Source organism: Heliangelus exortis, chromosome 11 (assembly GCF_036169615.1).
Source record: "Heliangelus exortis chromosome 11, bHelExo1.hap1, whole genome shotgun sequence".
NCBI classification, from domain to species: domain Eukaryota; kingdom Metazoa; phylum Chordata; class Aves; order Apodiformes; family Trochilidae; genus Heliangelus; species Heliangelus exortis.
This window is the reverse complement of record NC_092432.1, coordinates 12,680,182-12,696,887: the sequence shown is the minus strand read 5'-3', so window position 1 is coordinate 12,696,887 and position 16,706 is coordinate 12,680,182. Positions and strand designations below refer to the sequence as shown.

General features: G+C 44.2%; 2 protein-coding genes across 5 annotated transcripts; both read left to right on the top strand.

Moving 5' to 3' along the window:
- The first annotated feature begins 1,574 nt into the window (after positions 1-1,574).
- On the top strand, positions 1,575-8,009 carry HYKK (hydroxylysine kinase). Of its 4 annotated transcripts, XM_071754657.1 has the most exons (6): positions 1,575-1,672; positions 2,518-2,562; positions 3,174-3,526; positions 4,252-4,394; positions 6,612-6,795; positions 7,486-8,009. In XM_071754657.1, the coding sequence occupies exons 3-6, from the start codon at positions 3,181-3,183 to the stop codon at positions 7,944-7,946; spliced, it is 1,134 nt and encodes a 377-aa protein (XP_071610758.1). In that variant the 5' UTR covers positions 1,575-1,672; positions 2,518-2,562; positions 3,174-3,180; the 3' UTR covers positions 7,947-8,009. The 4 variants fall into 4 exon arrangements, with proteins under 4 accessions (XP_071610758.1, XP_071610755.1, XP_071610757.1 ...); XM_071754654.1 differs by lacking the exons at positions 1,575-1,672; positions 2,518-2,562 and adding an exon at positions 2,667-3,078; XM_071754656.1 differs by lacking the exons at positions 1,575-1,672; positions 2,518-2,562 and adding an exon at positions 2,730-2,843.
- Positions 8,010-8,115: 106 nt separating this feature from the next.
- Positions 8,116-13,814, top strand: PSMA4 (proteasome 20S subunit alpha 4). The gene is made up of 9 exons (XM_071754658.1): positions 8,116-8,252; positions 8,449-8,489; positions 8,858-8,900; positions 9,701-9,863; positions 11,039-11,116; positions 11,335-11,423; positions 12,498-12,628; positions 12,832-12,955; positions 13,417-13,814. Exons 2-9 carry the CDS (start codon positions 8,487-8,489, stop codon positions 13,569-13,571), a joined length of 786 nt encoding a protein of 261 aa, XP_071610759.1. The 5' UTR covers positions 8,116-8,252; positions 8,449-8,486; the 3' UTR covers positions 13,572-13,814.
- The last annotated feature ends 2,892 nt before the right edge of the window (positions 13,815-16,706 follow it).

The following is a 16,706-nucleotide window of genomic DNA, read 5'->3' as shown; positions in this document are numbered from 1 at the left end:
GAGCAAAGAGGAATTTAGTGTTGGCATGTAATGATGCCTCATGCAGATGATAGATGAAACCACAACTACCAACTGATTTCCCACTTGTTCAGCTCAGTGTGCTTGAAGGGAACAGAGCCTCTCTAGTGCAGGAACACTTGTTGCTTCAGGAGGAGACAGGGATCCAAGCCACAGCAAGGTAAACCAGGGATGTGAAATGCAATTTCAAGGGATGTGACTTACTCTCCTTGTCACCAGTAAACCTTTTAGGTGACTTTGAAGAGAGAGGATGTGTTTCACTATCATAACAGCTACCTTAATTCTGTAAGAATTGAAGACTTAAAATGGATGAAGCTTCTGAGCTGGCGTGGTTGTTTTCCCTGCTGTTATTGCTCACCCTAAAAATGCTGAGGTCAGTGGTGTCCCCGGGCTGTGCAGGTTGTCCCTGCCCTGGGGCTCTGTGTGCCTGGGAGGAGCAGCTCTGCTGAGGCACCCAACTCCTGCTCATCAAGGGACATCCCATGGCCCGTGGTGAAGTGCCTGTCCCCTCCCCTGCAGCAGGGAGCATGGTGACAACCCAGCAGCAAAGGAAAACCTTTTAACTTTGAAGACACTGCTGGGAGCAGGGTGGGCAGGGGTGACATTTGCCTTCTGGCAGAGGATTGCTGGGATCACACACAACATTGCTGAGTTAGAACTCTGTGGAGTACCTTAAAGCATAGGAAGGGAGGTACCTTTTGGAAGAAGTGGCTCAATGTGTTAGATTGTATTCAACCTAGAAGTCTCTCCATTTGGATCTGGGAGAAGAATCTCTTCCAATTTTTCTAAATACTTTCCTCGTGCTCTCTTCCTCCCTCCCAAACAACAAAGCTTTGGGGTAGTGTTGATGTTTCTACATTTTACACCTAAATATAAGGACGTGAAGCTATGTATATTAATCATATTTAAGCCACTGCAAATCAATGTCTGCTGTTTAAAGCCAACAGAACAGTGTAAGTTTTAATTTCAGTATTGTATAGATATATCTTAAGTTCAGCTGATGACCATTGTGCATAAAATGTCACTGATGCTGTAAATTATTTTTAATAAAGAAAATTGTATCACGGTTTTTGTACATTACAATCTATTTTGAAGGGATAGGATGGAATGCTCTTAAAATAGTACTGTAAGTCGGGATGAAAGAGGAGTGAATAAGGAAAGTACCATTGTGTATGTTTTCTCTTCTTGTTAGGAGTGGCTCACATGGACTTTGAAGAGAAAGAGGTTTTCTGTGTTAGCTGCACTCCAGGTACTCCTCTGGATATTATAACTGTATCAGTGCTTTTTGAGTAGTTTTTTTTTTCTTCTTCAGGAAAATATCTAATCTAGAATCTAGATCAAATCCTATATTAAAGCAAGCTGTTGACCAAGGTTACACTTGTGGCACATAGCTCTATGACAGATCTTCAGAAGCAATTTGGGGGTGTCTGACTGACTCACTTTCAGGAGAGGCTTTGGACTTGCCTCCAACACAGAGAAGTTAAGTTATTCAAGTCTTATCTTGTGCCAAAGTACAACCTTAGCTGCAGGTATTGCCTCACCCCCACAGTCTGCTTCCCACCTGAGCACTGGGCAGGCAGGAGGCAGCAGCACAGGACTCTGTAGGGTTTAAGTCTCAGCACTGCTGTCTGGAAACTAAGGCAAGACAAACAAGGTAGGGATCTGCAAAATGCATTGTGTTTTTGTTTACTGATAGAATAGCACACACTTGGAATTTTTTGTAGTCTGCACTGTGTCTTAAAGTCACAAGCACAGCAAGAATGCTTTCCTGCTGCATCAGTTTTAGTCTCAGTGATCCAGACCTTCAGTCAGCCTCAGAAATCAGGAGACAGAACCCTAAATTTTTTCCAGACCTCTTTTATTCTTGAAAAAAGTTGTTTGTGTGATTTTTTTTTTTTTATTTTATTTTTTTTTTGGGGGGGGGGGAATGGTGGTGGTGGAAGGGTGATTTGGTTTAAAAAAAAAAAAAATCCAAAGAACTTAGATTTGTTTCTTGGGGAAAGTTTCCCTTTTTAAATGTTTGTCAAATTGATGTCTTCTTTAGTATTATAAACAACACCGAAATAGAGTTCTTGTTTACTTAAAACTGTGATTTTTTTTTTTTTTTAATTTTATTAACATTAGTAAGCCTTTTCTAAATCTCTTTTATCCTCACTAATCTTCTCCCAGTGGGACCTCAAGTATTGCAGAATATGACTGCTTTTTTGTTTGTGTTTTTAACGATTTCAGAAGATATTTATACAGTGATATTAAAACTCAGTATGTGCCAAAAATTCTCCAGGACCGGACCACTGTTCCCAGCCTGAACTGAAAGGTCCAAAGGGCATCCTAGAAAGATGCCTCAAGTTTGTCACTGGTTAATGATTTTTGGTCAAAAGGCTTGGGAGATGTCGGGCTCTTGTGTGCTGGGAAAGGGACTCGAAGCACAACACTAAACCACAGATCTCTGTTTCTCCGGACAGCACTGGGAGCGCCTCTCTCCTTTTCCTTTCCCGACAGGAAGTTCCACGTTCGCTTCTCTCCGGTGCTGTTCGGAACCAAAAGGTAACGGCACGGACACGGGGCCCGGTCCGCCCGCAGCCCCGCCCCGGTTCTGCTGTCCGCGGAAGAGGCGGTCCGGCGGGATCCCGGGCGGGTTCCGGGGTAGCTCCGGTCCGGTCCGGCGGTTCCTCTCGGTGTCAGAAGCGGGGCCCGGGCGTGGGGAGTCTGCAGCTGCTAGCGCAGGAATTGCGCAGGAATTCCGCGGGAAGGCTGGGGGCAGGCAGGGGGATGGCATCTGCTGTACCGGCAACAGCCACGGGGATGTGTCTGGGATTTTTGTAGAGGTGAATTTCGAATTTTCTGGACGGGAATTCAGCAGCTCTGTTCCTTTGGAATTCACTCCCGGTTAGGCTGTGGCTGGGAATGAGGGAATGGAACTGCTCCTGGTAAGAAGCTGTTCCTGTCTCCTTGTTCTGAGCAGAGGGATGTCTTGAGGGAGCTACATGAGAAGAAGCCACGATGTAGGAAACCTGGCTGGCTCATTAGGTTTTATTCTGCTTGATTAATAAACATAGGCAGGTGCTCCTCAGTCTGTGAGTGCATTTGGTGACAGTAATCACTGCTTCTGGTGGCAGAGTGCAGGTCGGATCATCCAGCTTCTCTTTTTCTCCTAGAGCCACGATGTCTTCTCGGAATGACTGCCGACCCCAGGCACTCACCAAGCCAGCACTTGAGGAAAAAGCAGTGATAGAACTGGTGGACAGGGTGTTTGGATTAAAGGTGTCTTGGATCAGGCCTCTCCCCAGCTATGACGATCAGAACTTCCATGTCTGTGTCTCAAGGAATGAAGATGGAGCTGAAGGTGCTGCTGAGTGTGTCCTCAAAATCACCAATTCAGAAGACAGCCAGGAGCCTGACCTCATTGAAGTGCAGACCCAGGCCATGATGTTTCTCCATGCTGAAGGATTTCCTTCAGCAACCCCTTATCTCACAAAAGATGGTAACACAATGTCTCTGGAGGCAGGAGGTGAGCAATTGGGAACACCTTTACTGCCCTACTATCACCCTTAGCTTGCCAGTCCTCAAGTAAAACTTGGGGCTAATTTCTAAATATTAGGGGATGTGTATGAGCTGACTCATCTGTCCAGCCAGAACTGTCCAAACTTAAAACACCAGAAACAAAACAAGTCAAAGAGAGTAATGAATAAGGATGAAAATACCTGGAAAATTGAATTGGAAAAAGACTGATCTGATCTGTCCACATATAAGCCAAAAAAGTCTCTTTAACTAAATCACATTACAAATTATTTGCCTACAAAACGCTGTGAAATAGTTCCATCCAATCTGCAATGCTTGAACAAATTGCTGTAGCAGTGCTTGGAAGAAAGATTGTGTGTACACTTTGCTTCTGTGTTCACTGTAACTTCCACGCAACATCTGGGATTCCTGGGCCCTCCAGCTGGGCTGCAGAACTGTCTGAGGGGTCTCTGCAGGAACGTGCTGTGGGCAGAGTTAATGCCAAGGGTAGGGGCTGGAGGCTCATCACACCTTGTTAAATTGTGATAAGGTTTGCACAGCTTCTGCAATTTACCAGATTCTGGTAAATCACATCTTGGAAGGAAATCTGTTTTTATCAGCTACATCTCATGAGTTCTACCCTGGGATAAGTTCTTTTATTTTTTTGCCTCTTGCATTAACTAATATTAATAGCACATCCTGAAGTGACTGACTGCATCCTTCTTTGCTTGTTAGACACTGGACCGGGCAGCAAAAAGTACATGGTCAGGCTGCTGACTTACCTGCCAGGTACACCTGTAGCAAAAATTGCTACAAATCCTCAGATCCTCTACGAGATTGGGAAGCTTGCTGCCAGGCTGGATAAAGCTCTTGCAGAGGTGAGTGGTAGTTTGGTCCTTGCTCTGGCCTCACAAACTTCTTTCTCAAGGAATTTCTCCTCCCCATGTCTCCTGGTGCTTGCTGCCTGCTTTCCTGATCTGCAGAATTCAGGCAAATGTCAATTTGAGTCACCTTTTGGGTGCTGCCCTCCAAGCTGGCTGTGGTTAAAGCATTTCCCCAGATAACAGAAGGGGTTGGTGTGTTTCTGTACCAGGAACTGGAAGATAAAGATTTCTTTTTACTTACACAAAATTCACCTGTTTGGTGTTTCACACCTGGCAAATAAGGAGTGTCCCCTAGAGTGCTCAAATTAGAAGCATGTAAAACTTGTCCTAAAGGGGTTTTGTGTAGTGCACATCAGGCATGGCTGGCAGAGCTCTTATTTTGAATTTCTCTTCTTCTCCTGGGCACTGGAGCTGTGACCATTTAACACTGGTTCCTTCTCTGCCTTGCCAGCTGTGCTGATGAGCAGAGATTTGTGACACTTCTCTCATCTGCATTGCTTCCAGTCAAATAATCTTAATGCAAAGCAAGTTCTTTCTTTACTCTGAAACTATACAGGATAATAAAGCTGATAAATCAGACAGCAATTAAGTGGGATACATAAAAGAACTCTTGCATTATTTATTGCCTTCCATTAACCTTTCCTTCTCATGTTCTGGCTGCTGGCTTCAGACAATTATGAAATGTGAATTGCCAGCTTCACTAGCCACATCCTTAAACTACAAGAGCATTTTTCAATTGGAAAAAATAATTTATGGTTACCTTCCAACACTCTGCTCATGCTATTATGGTGCAATTAAAACAATTTATACAGATCAGCTGATGTCTGTGACTTGTTCTGCCAAGGAGGAAATAGTTAATGAGAAAGCAAATCTTGATGGAAAAGGCACTTTATGCCCTTAACATATGGATTATCATCTGCCAAGGTTTGTTGTTTAAAAGAAAAAAAAAATTCAGTTACTGCTGTAAACACTTCAAAATATCATTGACACTAAAAATACCACCTCAGAGACTCAGTTTTCTAATGACAGCTCAGAAACTCTTCTACCCCCTTGATTTACTTGGTCAACTGATAACACAGTGTTTTCCCATGTTTTGTTTTGTGCACAGAATAGTCCCCCCCTTTCTCTGCTGGTGTCTCCTTTTGCATGGCTGTGCCTCACATCCTCTAAACAGAAATATTCATGGCTTAGAGGTGAAGTGACTGCCTGTGGCTGTACAGCAAAAAGGGCTCAGGATTTTTTATTACCCTTCACACACTTGGTATCTCACTTACAGCTTGCTGGAAGATGTGCTTGGTGCTGGGAAGATGGCAGTGGCTGCTTACAGACAGCATTCTTCTGCCAATGTGGGGCTTTCCACACCGTTAGAGATCCTGTGTTGTGTTTGTTTGTTTAAGCTTAATCTTGTTCCTTAGTTTTTCACACACACTTCCAGTTTTGACTATTATTCAGCTATTTTTAAGAGGAAGTGAGCTACTCTTGTGGGAAGCTTTGGTTGTGTTGTGTTGGGCTTTTTGTTGGGTTTTTTTTTGTTTTTTAAATTATTTGCTCTATGCACAGGTAGAATCTGACCCACGAACCACCTTAAAATTTAAAAGTGTGGTATGCAGTGGGAGAAATGCTCCTACTCCTTGAATGTCAGTTTCCAAAACACCTTTTCCATTTGCTACTGAGAGGTGAAGGAGCCCGTTTGTTAAAATATTTAGGCTACCTACATGGGCAATTTTTTGTCATAAAAAATCCATAAAGTACTTCTCTCCTAAGGCTTTTTCACATCTGAGCTTGTCCCCAGAACCTGCCACCTCCTGCCTGTTCCTGCACCCTGCAGCTCCTGCTCTGGCAGCTTTCTGTGGTGCCACCTGTGCAAGCCCTCAAAAGTTGCTCCATAACAGCACATGACAGAAAGTCAGTACCAGTTTCAAATTATTGAAGTTAGAAATGACTTAAGATAATTTTTGTAGCTAAAGAATGGACCAAAACTGATCTGGGTTGCACGTTAGTTACTGAGATGCTTCTCTTAGTCATTCTGTTAGTTTTTTACATTTCTATTCTTCTACTTGTTGAGATAAAGCAGAAGTCAAAGTCTTGGTGCTTTTCAGTGTGGCTCATTAGGAAGCTGTTAAAGTGAGTAAGGGCTTTGAATCTAAGCCTTTTATTTCTAAAACTTGAATTTTTACTTACAGCCTATTTTGTCTTGTGCTTTCTCCAAAGAAATTCCATCATCCATCAGTAAAAACTCTGCACCGAGGTCAGTTCATCTGGAACCTGGCAAATGTTCCCCTTCTGCATCAGTACATTTATGCCTTGGGTCAGAACAAATACTGTGAAGTTGTGGAAAAAGTTATTCAGCAGTTTGAAGAAAAAGTGATGCCAAAGCTAAGCAGTTTTCGAGCCTGTGAGTATTTTATTCTCATTGTAATTATGTTCAGCTGAGACAATGACATTTCTTACAGAAGTTTGGGTCTGTGGAGAAGGCAAAAAAAAAAAGAAAAAATTTCCTTTATCATAGATGTGTGCAAATACTGTGCTGAATGAACACAGGGCAGAGTAAACCAGGAAGAGTGTGCTGTCCAGGGTCAGGGTCAGCTCTTGATCTTTCTGATGAGTTTCCTTCCAGTTAAGGTGATGATTTTCATGCTGTTGCATCAGCTTAATGAGAATACAGGGAGTCCATGACGAAGTTTCATAGAGGCCCAAGAGTAACTATTTAATAATGTTTTTGGAATTCAGCTCACATTGGTGCTGATAGAAATCACTATCAACAAATAGTAATTATCAAATTACTATCTGAAAACTGATATTCATTGTTGGGAAAACATGCAGTGTCTCTGGGGTAGTGCCAGACCAGAGTGAGGTCTCATTATGCTCCTTTATTGATTGCTGTCTCAGTGGAATGGGGGTTCCTGGGGAGCAGTGGAGACACAAGAGGCAACACTTGATGCTGAGGGAACTGGTGTGGTTCTGTTGGCTTGAGCCTCTGTGCTCAGTCAATGCTGTTTCACTGAGAACTTAAAAAAAAAAAATAAAAAAAGTTACAAGTCTGCTGTTTAACAATGACTCCTGTTGGTATTTCTTGTGTGTGCAGGTATCAACCACGGGGATCTGAATGACCACAACATCCTGGTGGACTCAGCTTCTGCATCCCCGGAGGATCCTCAGTACAGAGTCTCTGGCATCCTGGATTTTAGTGACATGAGCTATGGGTATTACGTGTTCGAAGTGGCGATAGCGATCATGTACCTGATGATCGAGAGCTCAGACCCCCTGGGGGTGGGGGGCCACGTTCTGGCAGGGTTTGAGAGCATCCTGCCCCTGACCCCGGAGGAGAGGGGTGCCCTCTTTCTCCTGGTCAGCGGGAGGTTTTCTCAGTCGCTTGTCATAGCGGCCCACACCGCCCTGCACTACCCGGAGAACAAGGAATACCTCATGATCACCGCCAGAACCGGCTGGAAACACTTAATGAAGATGTTTGAGGTGGGCCAGGCAGCTGTGGAGCAGCGCTGGTTTCAGATCGCCGGAGCCTACGGGAACCACCTGGACCCCTAGGCTGAGGGTTGCGGGGTACGCGCCGGGTGACACTCGACTGCTGCAATAAAAGCCTGGAGCGTGTCCAGCGCGCTGCCTGCGGGCCGGGTCAGGGGTTTCTGGTGTGTTCGGGTTCGGTTCGGGCAGCGGGAGCCTCTGGAGCGGGGGGGGCGGGTCCCGGGTCAGTCCGTCAGGCGGCACCGCGCAGGCGCGGCGGGGTTACTTCCGGCGCAGCTCGGGGTGGCTGAGGGTCCCGGTTCTTCCTCGCCGGTTCAGATTCGTTCTCACTCAGCGGCCGAACCTCCCCCCCCTCCCCTTCGGCCTGTGGTGAGCGAGCGAGCGAGAGCGGGCGGGGTGTGGGGAGCGGGAGGCGGAGGGGCCCGGGGCTTCCCCGCGGTGAGGATGACTCCGCACTGCGGGGCCGGGGTGGTGGCGGCACCGTCTGGGCCGAGACCGGAGTGAGTCGGCGGGGGACGAGCCAGGACGGTCGGTACCGCTTAACGTGCGTTGTGGTGTCTTGCAGGCCCGCTTCCCTTCCACCCGCAGCACATCGCCGGCACCATGGTGAGTGGCGGCTGCGGGCCGGGCCCTTCCCCGGGCTGCTCGAAGCCGCGGGACGTGTGGAGTCACGGCCCGGTTCGGCTTGAGGGGCGGGGAGGCAGCGGGAAGTGTAGAGTCACGGCCCGTTTGGGCCTGCGGGGCGGGGGGGACCGCGGGACGTGTGGAGTCACGGCCTGGTTCGGCCTGTGGGGCGGAGGGGCCGCGGGACGTGTGGAGTCACGGCCCGGTTCGGCCTGCGGGGCGGGGGGCCGGGGTCAGTAGCCGGGGCGGCAGCCATCGGGGGTTCTGTGCGGCTCAGCCCCTCACTAATTTTAGAATGCTGCGTTCTGAGAAGAGAACGATGGTGTTTAATGAGCTGTTGTTTTTTGCAGTCCCGAAGATATGACTCCAGAACCACCATCTTTTCGCCAGAAGGTAGTAGTTAACTTCATGCTTTCAAGTGGACTCTGTTCTGTTCGTTGTCTCAGAAGTAAAAAAGGAGCTGATTGTGCAGAGGTTGCCTCTGTGCAGCGTGTGTCCATCCGTGGATGATTTGCAGAAATCACCTTTCCTCCCTCCCAGAGGCAGAGCCCTGTTCTGTAAGGACACCAGGGCGCCAAAGGGGAGACTTCCAAGTTCATTCTAATTTAAGCAATAATGAGACCATGCTCCATTATTCACTGCCAAGGTTTTTTATATAACTTGAAAAAAATCTTCACCGTTCCTTTTTTGGTTGAGGATGGATGGATTTTGTTACTGTTCCTCTTCCCACCACCCTGTGCCCTCCTCCCACCCGAGATGCATAAATATCCCCCTGGTGCGGTCACACCTCTCCTTGCTGTTGTTACCACATGCTGAAACAAGTATGTACAAGCCATGTTTGCCCATTTCTTATGGGAGATGGGCTCAAAGTTTACTATCAACATTTGCTTGGATACTGAAATATCCATTTGGACTCATTCTGCTACAGCAGAGAGTTTTGTAGATTTTTTTTTTTTTAACTAAAGTATTTTTCCCACATTGGTGTTGCCCTGTGCATTCTTAGCAGATTTGTGGATTTTCCTTCTCTTAACTCGTTCCCCTGTTTCAAGCAATTAATTTACTGTCAACTGAAGGTTGGACAGTGAGCATCTGCTAGGTACTTGCAAATTTAACTTGATATTTTGATATCAAGCAAATTTAACTTGATATTGAGTGTTACTCTTTTGAGGTTATCAATTTAAACCCTTTCCCAGGTCGCCTGTACCAGGTTGAGTATGCAATGGAAGCAATTGGACATGCAGGCACTTGCTTGGGAATTCTGGCAAATGATGGGGTTCTGCTGGCAGCAGAGAGACGCAACATTCACAAGCTTCTGGATGAAGTGTTTTTCTCAGAGAAAATATACAAACTTAATGAGTAAGTTGAAGTGATGATCTGCTAAGTGCTCTGGTCAGGTCTAGTGACATCAGTCACAACAAAACTGCTGTGACTCAGACATTTTAGCACTGAACCTGGTTTTATGTTATTTGAAGTGTTAGTGTTCTTTTTGTGCCTGGGAAAATAGGGATTTCTCAATTTCTACAAAATACTGAAGGGGGGTTGCAAAAAAAGAATGCACACAAAAAAGTCACCCTTGTAATTCAGCTCTGCATCCTCTCTGAAGTCTTTGTTTTATTTCTGTGATTCAAAGATAACAACATAATTGGCTAAAACATGCCTTAGGTTTCTTTGCCATTCCTGTAGCAGCTGTTATTATGTACCTCCCTGTTGTGACTTCCTTTTTAGCTCTCTGGGAGTTAAATTTGTGATGTCAGAGCACAGGGTGTTATGGATCATGCTGTCTTATCTGTGAGGGAGATAGAGCTTTCATAAATAACTTTTCCTTCTGAGGGCTTCCCATTATGCCTTCATCTGGGAAGCAGCTGGAGCTGAAGGAAGTTAAAGATTTTCGAGGAGACAGTGCACTGGAATTGTCACCTTGGGACAGCTCTTCCATCTTCTGAAAAATGTGTCAATTCACTTGGAAAAAAATCACCTGGGTTATTTAATCCTTTCTGTGTCATTGAAAGCTTTGTAGCAGTGTTGGATTAGGTAAAAGAGACCTTCAATTAAGAGGTGATGAAACAATCCAGACTGAAGTGCTTGTTATGATCAAGTCAAAATCACACAGATCCAGTTACAGGGATGGGATGTGTCAGCCTGTCACATCTCTGTGGGTCCTTCTGGATTCTGGTGTGCTGGGTCAGGTGGCCTCCGGACAGGCACCTGTGTGAGCAAATGGCTCTTGGGAAGGCTCTCTGGACTGACACATCTTTGGCATCATCCTCTTCTCACCAGTCCATGCAGAGCTGTCATACTGACCCACTTGTTTTTGCTTTGTTTATTTTTTCTGTCCACCTCTGCTCTTAAGAAAGTTACATATTTTTCGTGCACCCTAAAGGCAGGAGCTGATGAACCTCTCTCATGGCAGCTGCCTAATTTTGATCAGGAAAGCCCAGCAGTAGCTGTTGTGCTTGAACTGCTGGATGAGGATGTGACTCTTTTTTTTGAGATTTATTGGAATTCAGTTAATTTGCATGCTTCCATTGCAGGGATATGGCTTGCAGTGTTGCAGGAATAACTTCAGATGCCAATGTCCTAACAAATGAACTGAGACTCATTGCTCAGAGGTAGGTCTGGTGGCTGCACTTGCCTGTGCTCTCAGGTTGTGTTCTGTTTCTCTGTTGAATCCCAGTGAGTGAATGTTTAGTAGAGCAAAAGTGGATTGCTTGAAACAAAAGAGTCAGAGCAAAGAGGCTGTAACACAGCAACCTGTTCCTTGTTAAATGTGGTACAAGACCATGTCAGCAAGATTCTTCAGACCTGTTTGTTTTCTCTTTCATTTTAGGTATTTGTTACAATATCAAGAGCCCATTCCTTGTGAACAACTGGTGACAGCACTGTGTGATATCAAGCAGGCATATACACAGTTTGGAGGTAATGAAGTGTGATGAACCATTGTGCTTTGCAGTCTCTGAAGAGGGATTCTGTAACATAACTTGAGGCATCTGAGTCTGTACAGTTCTACCAAATCTTTCTGTAACAAGATACACCAGGGAAAAAAAAAAGCTGAATTTTAGAGGGTATTCATGGTTAGTGTTCTGCTGCTGAAGGTGCTGCTTTTTAGTGATGGAGAATTTGATGTCTGAGATCCCAGCCCATTTTCGGGACTGCCTTGAGTGCTCTTGGATTTAGTGAGAAGAGAATTGTGTCCTACATAACCTTCCAGCATTTTCACAGGATCATAGAGTGGTTTGGGTTGGAAAGGACTTTAAAAGGTCATCTCATACAGCTCTCTGCACTGAGCAGGGAAATACTGATTTGGATCAGGGTGCTCAGGGCCCTTTCCAGCCTGACCTTGGATGTTTCAGGCATGGGCCCTCTACCAGCTCCCTGGGCAACCTGTTCTGGTGTTTCACCACTCTCACTGTAAGAGATCTCTTCCTTATTGCCAGTCTGAATCTCCTTTGTATCTGGGTAAAATCATTACCACTTGTCCTCTTGCTTCATGATGGGCCCTGTGAATCACAAATAATCCCACATGTAGGGATATCAGTATTCTAACACTTAAGAAATAGTATTGCTGTGGATCAGGATGTTGGAAAATGTTCCTTAGGAGGTGGACTGATAATTCTGGGATTTTACAGATACATAGTTGGAAAGAATGACCTTTTTATCTTCCTGAGTTTTGACACTGTTAAGTTAGGGGCCTTAACAGCTAAGCTACGTACTCTAAGAAGTTTTGATTTAAAGTCCTGAGAGGATAAATTGCAATTTGTGAAGACAGAAATGGGTTTCTCTTAGGGTTAAATGTAATAAACCTCTTCAGCCTCCCCCCATGACTTAGAAAGAAATGCTGTCAGGCTTATCTCAAGCAACAGAAGTGCAGAACAGTCTGTTAAATCCTAGTTCACATGAACAGTTTTAAAAAAGCAATCAAAAGAAAATTATTGTAACTCATAACCCATCTTGTTACTAAATTTAGGTTGCTAATAGCTTTCTTTTCAACAGGAAAACGTCCTTTTGGTGTTTCATTGCTGTATATTGGCTGGGATAAGCATTATGGATTTCAGCTCTATCAAAGTGATCCTAGTGGAAATTACGGAGGGTGGAAAGCTACATGCATTGGGAATAATAGTGCTGTAAGTTCTGTGTTTGTTTCCTCTAAAAAAGTCAAGCAAAAAAAAAATGTGCAAAGTGCAGTGTGTTGCTGATTACCAGTACAGAGCAGAAACTGGTAACTGTGGAAGCAGTGCTGTTAATTACAGATTGATGTTATCTGGCAAAAAGCAACAGCTTGGTTGATTGTATAAAGGTCTAATTTTAATTTCTGTGAAATTTTTAGGCAGCTGTGTCAATGCTAAAGCAAGACTACAAAGAGGGAGAAATGACACTGAAGACTGCCCTTGCATTAGCCATCAAGGTTCTAAACAAAACCATGGATGTTAGCAAGCTCTCTGCAGAGAAAGGTGAGCAGTTCACTGGTAGGGGGTTGGCACCCTTTGCTTAGAAATTACAAACGTATTTAACTGCTTCTTGGATCTTCAGTTGTCACTTGAAAAATGTTTTTGCAAGATGCAGCAGCTCTGAGAAACGAGGATGATGCACTGTGGTCAGGTGCCAGCACAGTTCTGGGCTGTCAGGCTGCTTTGGTGTGGTGGTGACAGGAGTGGCTTTGAGTCTGGTGGAAGAGTCACTGGGGAGGAACTGATGTGCAGGGGGAGGCTGCAGGGGGAGGCTGCAGGGGGAGGCTGCAGGGGGAGGCTGCAGGGGGAGGCTGCAGGGGGAGGCTGCAGGGGGAGGCAGCTGCCCTCGAGCTTTTGTTGTAGAGGCAAAGCAAGAGTCTTCTGCTTCACTGTAACCACAAACCTCACCCTGCTCTGGCTGATGCCTGAGGGCTGTAACCCTGCTGCCTGTTCTTGGCTTTCAGTTGAAATTGCAACACTGACCAGAGAGAATGGGAAGACAGTCATAAGGGTTCTGAAGCAAAAGGAGGTGGAACAGTTGATAAAACAGCACGAGGAGGAAGAAGCAAAAGCTGAACGTGAAAAGAAGGAAAAAGAGCAAAAAGAGAAGGATAAATAGAATATGAAATCAAGTGTTCTGTAGGTAATAGAGGACTTGCTTCAGTGAAACATAATATGGATTTCTGTTTTTTAGAAGCCTATGAATATGCCATGGACGACCTAGAATTTTGATGAACCAGGTCCTTAATCATCATCAAGATTATTGGTTTACTGGTCCTTACACTGACCAGGAGTTGCTTTAATTCTTGAACACTTACTTGTTCTTCTATTTTTTATTATGGAATAAAATTTAAGAAGAATAGTGATGAGTGTCTTTATTTCATCAGTAATGCCTGGATATGCACAATCATGAGGGATTTAATCACTTCAAACCATTAAAACAAGTATGTGCTAGTTGGTAAAGCACAAATACAGTGTTAGAATATTTAGTGTTAAATTTGCTGCTTTTATTTTGCTATGGATTCCCCAGGTAATTATTCTTTCTGTTCATAATCTTAAAAATAGGGACAAAACTTCTCCACTGTGTTGTGAGAACAAATCTATTAATTATTACAAAGCATTCAAATTAATGAATTTAAGAACTGCAGAGCTGCATGTGGATACATGGATGACAGAGAAAAGTGTATTAAAGGCATCTGAGCCCAAGAAGTTAATGCCTTCAGGTACATGGTACCTGAGATAAATGATGTAGCTTTAGACTGGAGGAGATTCTAGAACTTACTTGCATGTCTTTGATTTTCTTTAAAGAGTATTTTCCATTACTTCTGTAGTTCCATTACTTCCATGTTCTTCTGTAGTAAAAGTTGTCCTATCTTTCAAGTTTTGAGTGCAGTTATTTCTATTAAAATATGAAAAACTGCTAAAATAACTTGCTCTGAGACTACCCTTCACTGGTTATATAGCTCTTGGCTTTCATCTGGAGGAAAATTCAGTTTCACACACAAAAAAAATCTTCTGGTTTTACAAAGACAACGGAGCAGCTTGCTATTTTTATCTGAGATTATTTTGGCATTTGGCTTCTCAGTGCACAGCAAAAGCTGCCATCAGCCAATTTACTGGAGATTCTCAGAGCAGGCTTTAGTGGGGACCTTCAGATGTCAACTCCTGCTAAGAAAGAGCCCTTTGAAAGATAGCAGACATTGCTCATGAAATTGTTTAGGATTGCACTTAATGATAAATATTAAACTTAACATGCCACTGTTAGTAAAAACATTTTGCTCCAGGATGAAAGAGCAGGGAAAAAAGGGCTTGTTATTTATATCCACTGTTTTCTAGAACAGTAATAATACAGCATAATTAATGTGTGCCAGATGATGCTACATAAAATATTTAGCAAAATGTTGGGCACATAACCTAGTGGGTTTAATCATGGTGTGTTTCACAGCATCTGGGTTTGCCTAACTAGGACCTGGCTGCAAACAAATTCATAGTTACATAATAAATCCATTTTGCTGTGTCCTGCACCTTCCAGTGGCAACCACGTTTAACGATATTGACTACAGACATTATGGCTCTAAAATGCACTTGCAACATACACACCCTGCTCTCAGAAGGAGAGATTTTAGGTGATAACCTTACATTAGGAACACCAGGTGCAGTGCAGCCGTGGGCCACTTCTCAGCACAGATTACAGGTTTGTCATTTCAGTAGAAACATTGCCCTGTAATTTTTTGAGCACTAAGAAGGCATTAGAACTCCACTCTATCTCAATATATTAATAGATTTTGTTGTGGTTTGGTTTTTGGGTTTTTTTTGTTTTTTTATCTTCAGGCCAGGCTTTGGGCTAAAGTATATTTTTATTTTAATTTACTCTCAAATCTTGGGTTGACCACTGCACATGGAGCATTTCAAAGTAAGAGTCACACACACTGCATCCCTTGACACGTTTTGAGGCAGAGGACATGCAGCATACAAACACTCTCAATATATAAAATGCAGACATTGAAATCAATACAAAGTGTCACTGGAAGTGTGGTAGGAGAAAACACCAGGTAAGCAGTCTTATTTCAGATGCCATGTACTGACTGCATTACGCCTTGCAGAACCTAAATATGGCTGCAGGGTAAGATAATGCAGAAAAAACATGAAATTACAAATAGTACTGAAATGCCCGAATACTTTGTTTTGGTCATAAGAAAGATTAATGATTTACAGAAAGATGCATGCACTACTATTCCATGAAATGAACACAATATAAAAGACTTCCTAAAATTGACAGCGTGCTTAATGAAATTACTACTTTGGGTTATGCTTCTTTTAGGAAGGTACAAAGTTGCCAAAATTATTTGGATTTAAAAAGGTCCATTTTTCCGAGGAATCTGGTAATCTAGCACCTTCCATGTAGCAGCTCATGAACGCTGCCTAGAGCCATTTAGCCCTTCTTTCCAAATCTTCTTCTCCAAATCTTAAACAGCATCTTAAATGTAAAAAATGCATTAATGCCAACTGCTTCTGTTCTCTGTGGCAGTGTACATCATACATTTCCATTAGGATGATTTAGGAAAAATCACTAATTAGATTTTCATGGTGCATTTAAAGCTGTCTTTTGTAACAGCTTTTTATTTATCTGATAGAGAAAAAAGTAGGGTTTTGTGCAGAGCATTCAGTATATATTTTAATGTATAAATATGTATATGTATAAAGATAGAAACATCCTAGGCCTTTTCAACTTGCATCAATTTATCTTTTTTTTGATTAAAAGTTCCAAAACATTGATTTAGAAGCTTCGGAAAATAAACCTTACCGCTTCATGAGGGATTTTAAAACCAGTTAATTTAATATTTTAATTTTCACTAAGAATTACTTAAACTTCCAACATGGTTTAAAAGAAGCAGATGTGGAGCCGGGTGGGTTTCTGAAGGTTTCTACGGCAGCTGCCGCGGCCCGGTCGGGGTGAACAGGGCTCCGGGCCAGGCCCCGGGACTCCGCTGCCCGTCAGCTCCGGTGCCTCCGCGGGAGCCTCTGCGGGACATGAGGAGCCGCGGGGCGGTGCGTGAGGGGCAGCCCCTCAGCCCCTGCTCTCCGGGACCTCTCCCTCCTTTCCTCCGGGAGAACTTCTGGACGCCCGAGGGGAGGCGATCGGGGTTGCCCCCCTGAAGCCGGGCAGCTCGGGTGTCCGCCGGCCCCTGCCGCCGAGCTCAGGGCCACCTCAGGAGCACATCAGGGCCACCACAGAGCTACCTCAGGGGCACAT

Bases quoted from the DNA above. Each gene is read 5' to 3' on its own strand.
- HYKK (XM_071754657.1), top strand. From the start codon at position 3,181: ATGTCTTCTCGGAATGACTGCCGACCCCAGGCACTCACCAAGCCAGCA. The intron at 4,395-6,611 runs GTGAGTGGTAGT...CTTTCTCCAAAG, and splicing joins TGGATAAAGCTCTTGCAGAG to AAATTCCATCATCCATCAGT. The intron at 6,796-7,485 runs GTGAGTATTTTA...TTGTGTGTGCAG, and splicing joins GCTAAGCAGTTTTCGAGCCT to GTATCAACCACGGGGATCTG.
- PSMA4 (XM_071754658.1), top strand. The intron at 9,864-11,038 runs GTAAGTTGAAGT...CTTCCATTGCAG, and splicing joins AAAATATACAAACTTAATGA to GGATATGGCTTGCAGTGTTG. The intron at 11,424-12,497 runs GTAATGAAGTGT...TCTTTTCAACAG, and splicing joins GGCATATACACAGTTTGGAG to GAAAACGTCCTTTTGGTGTT.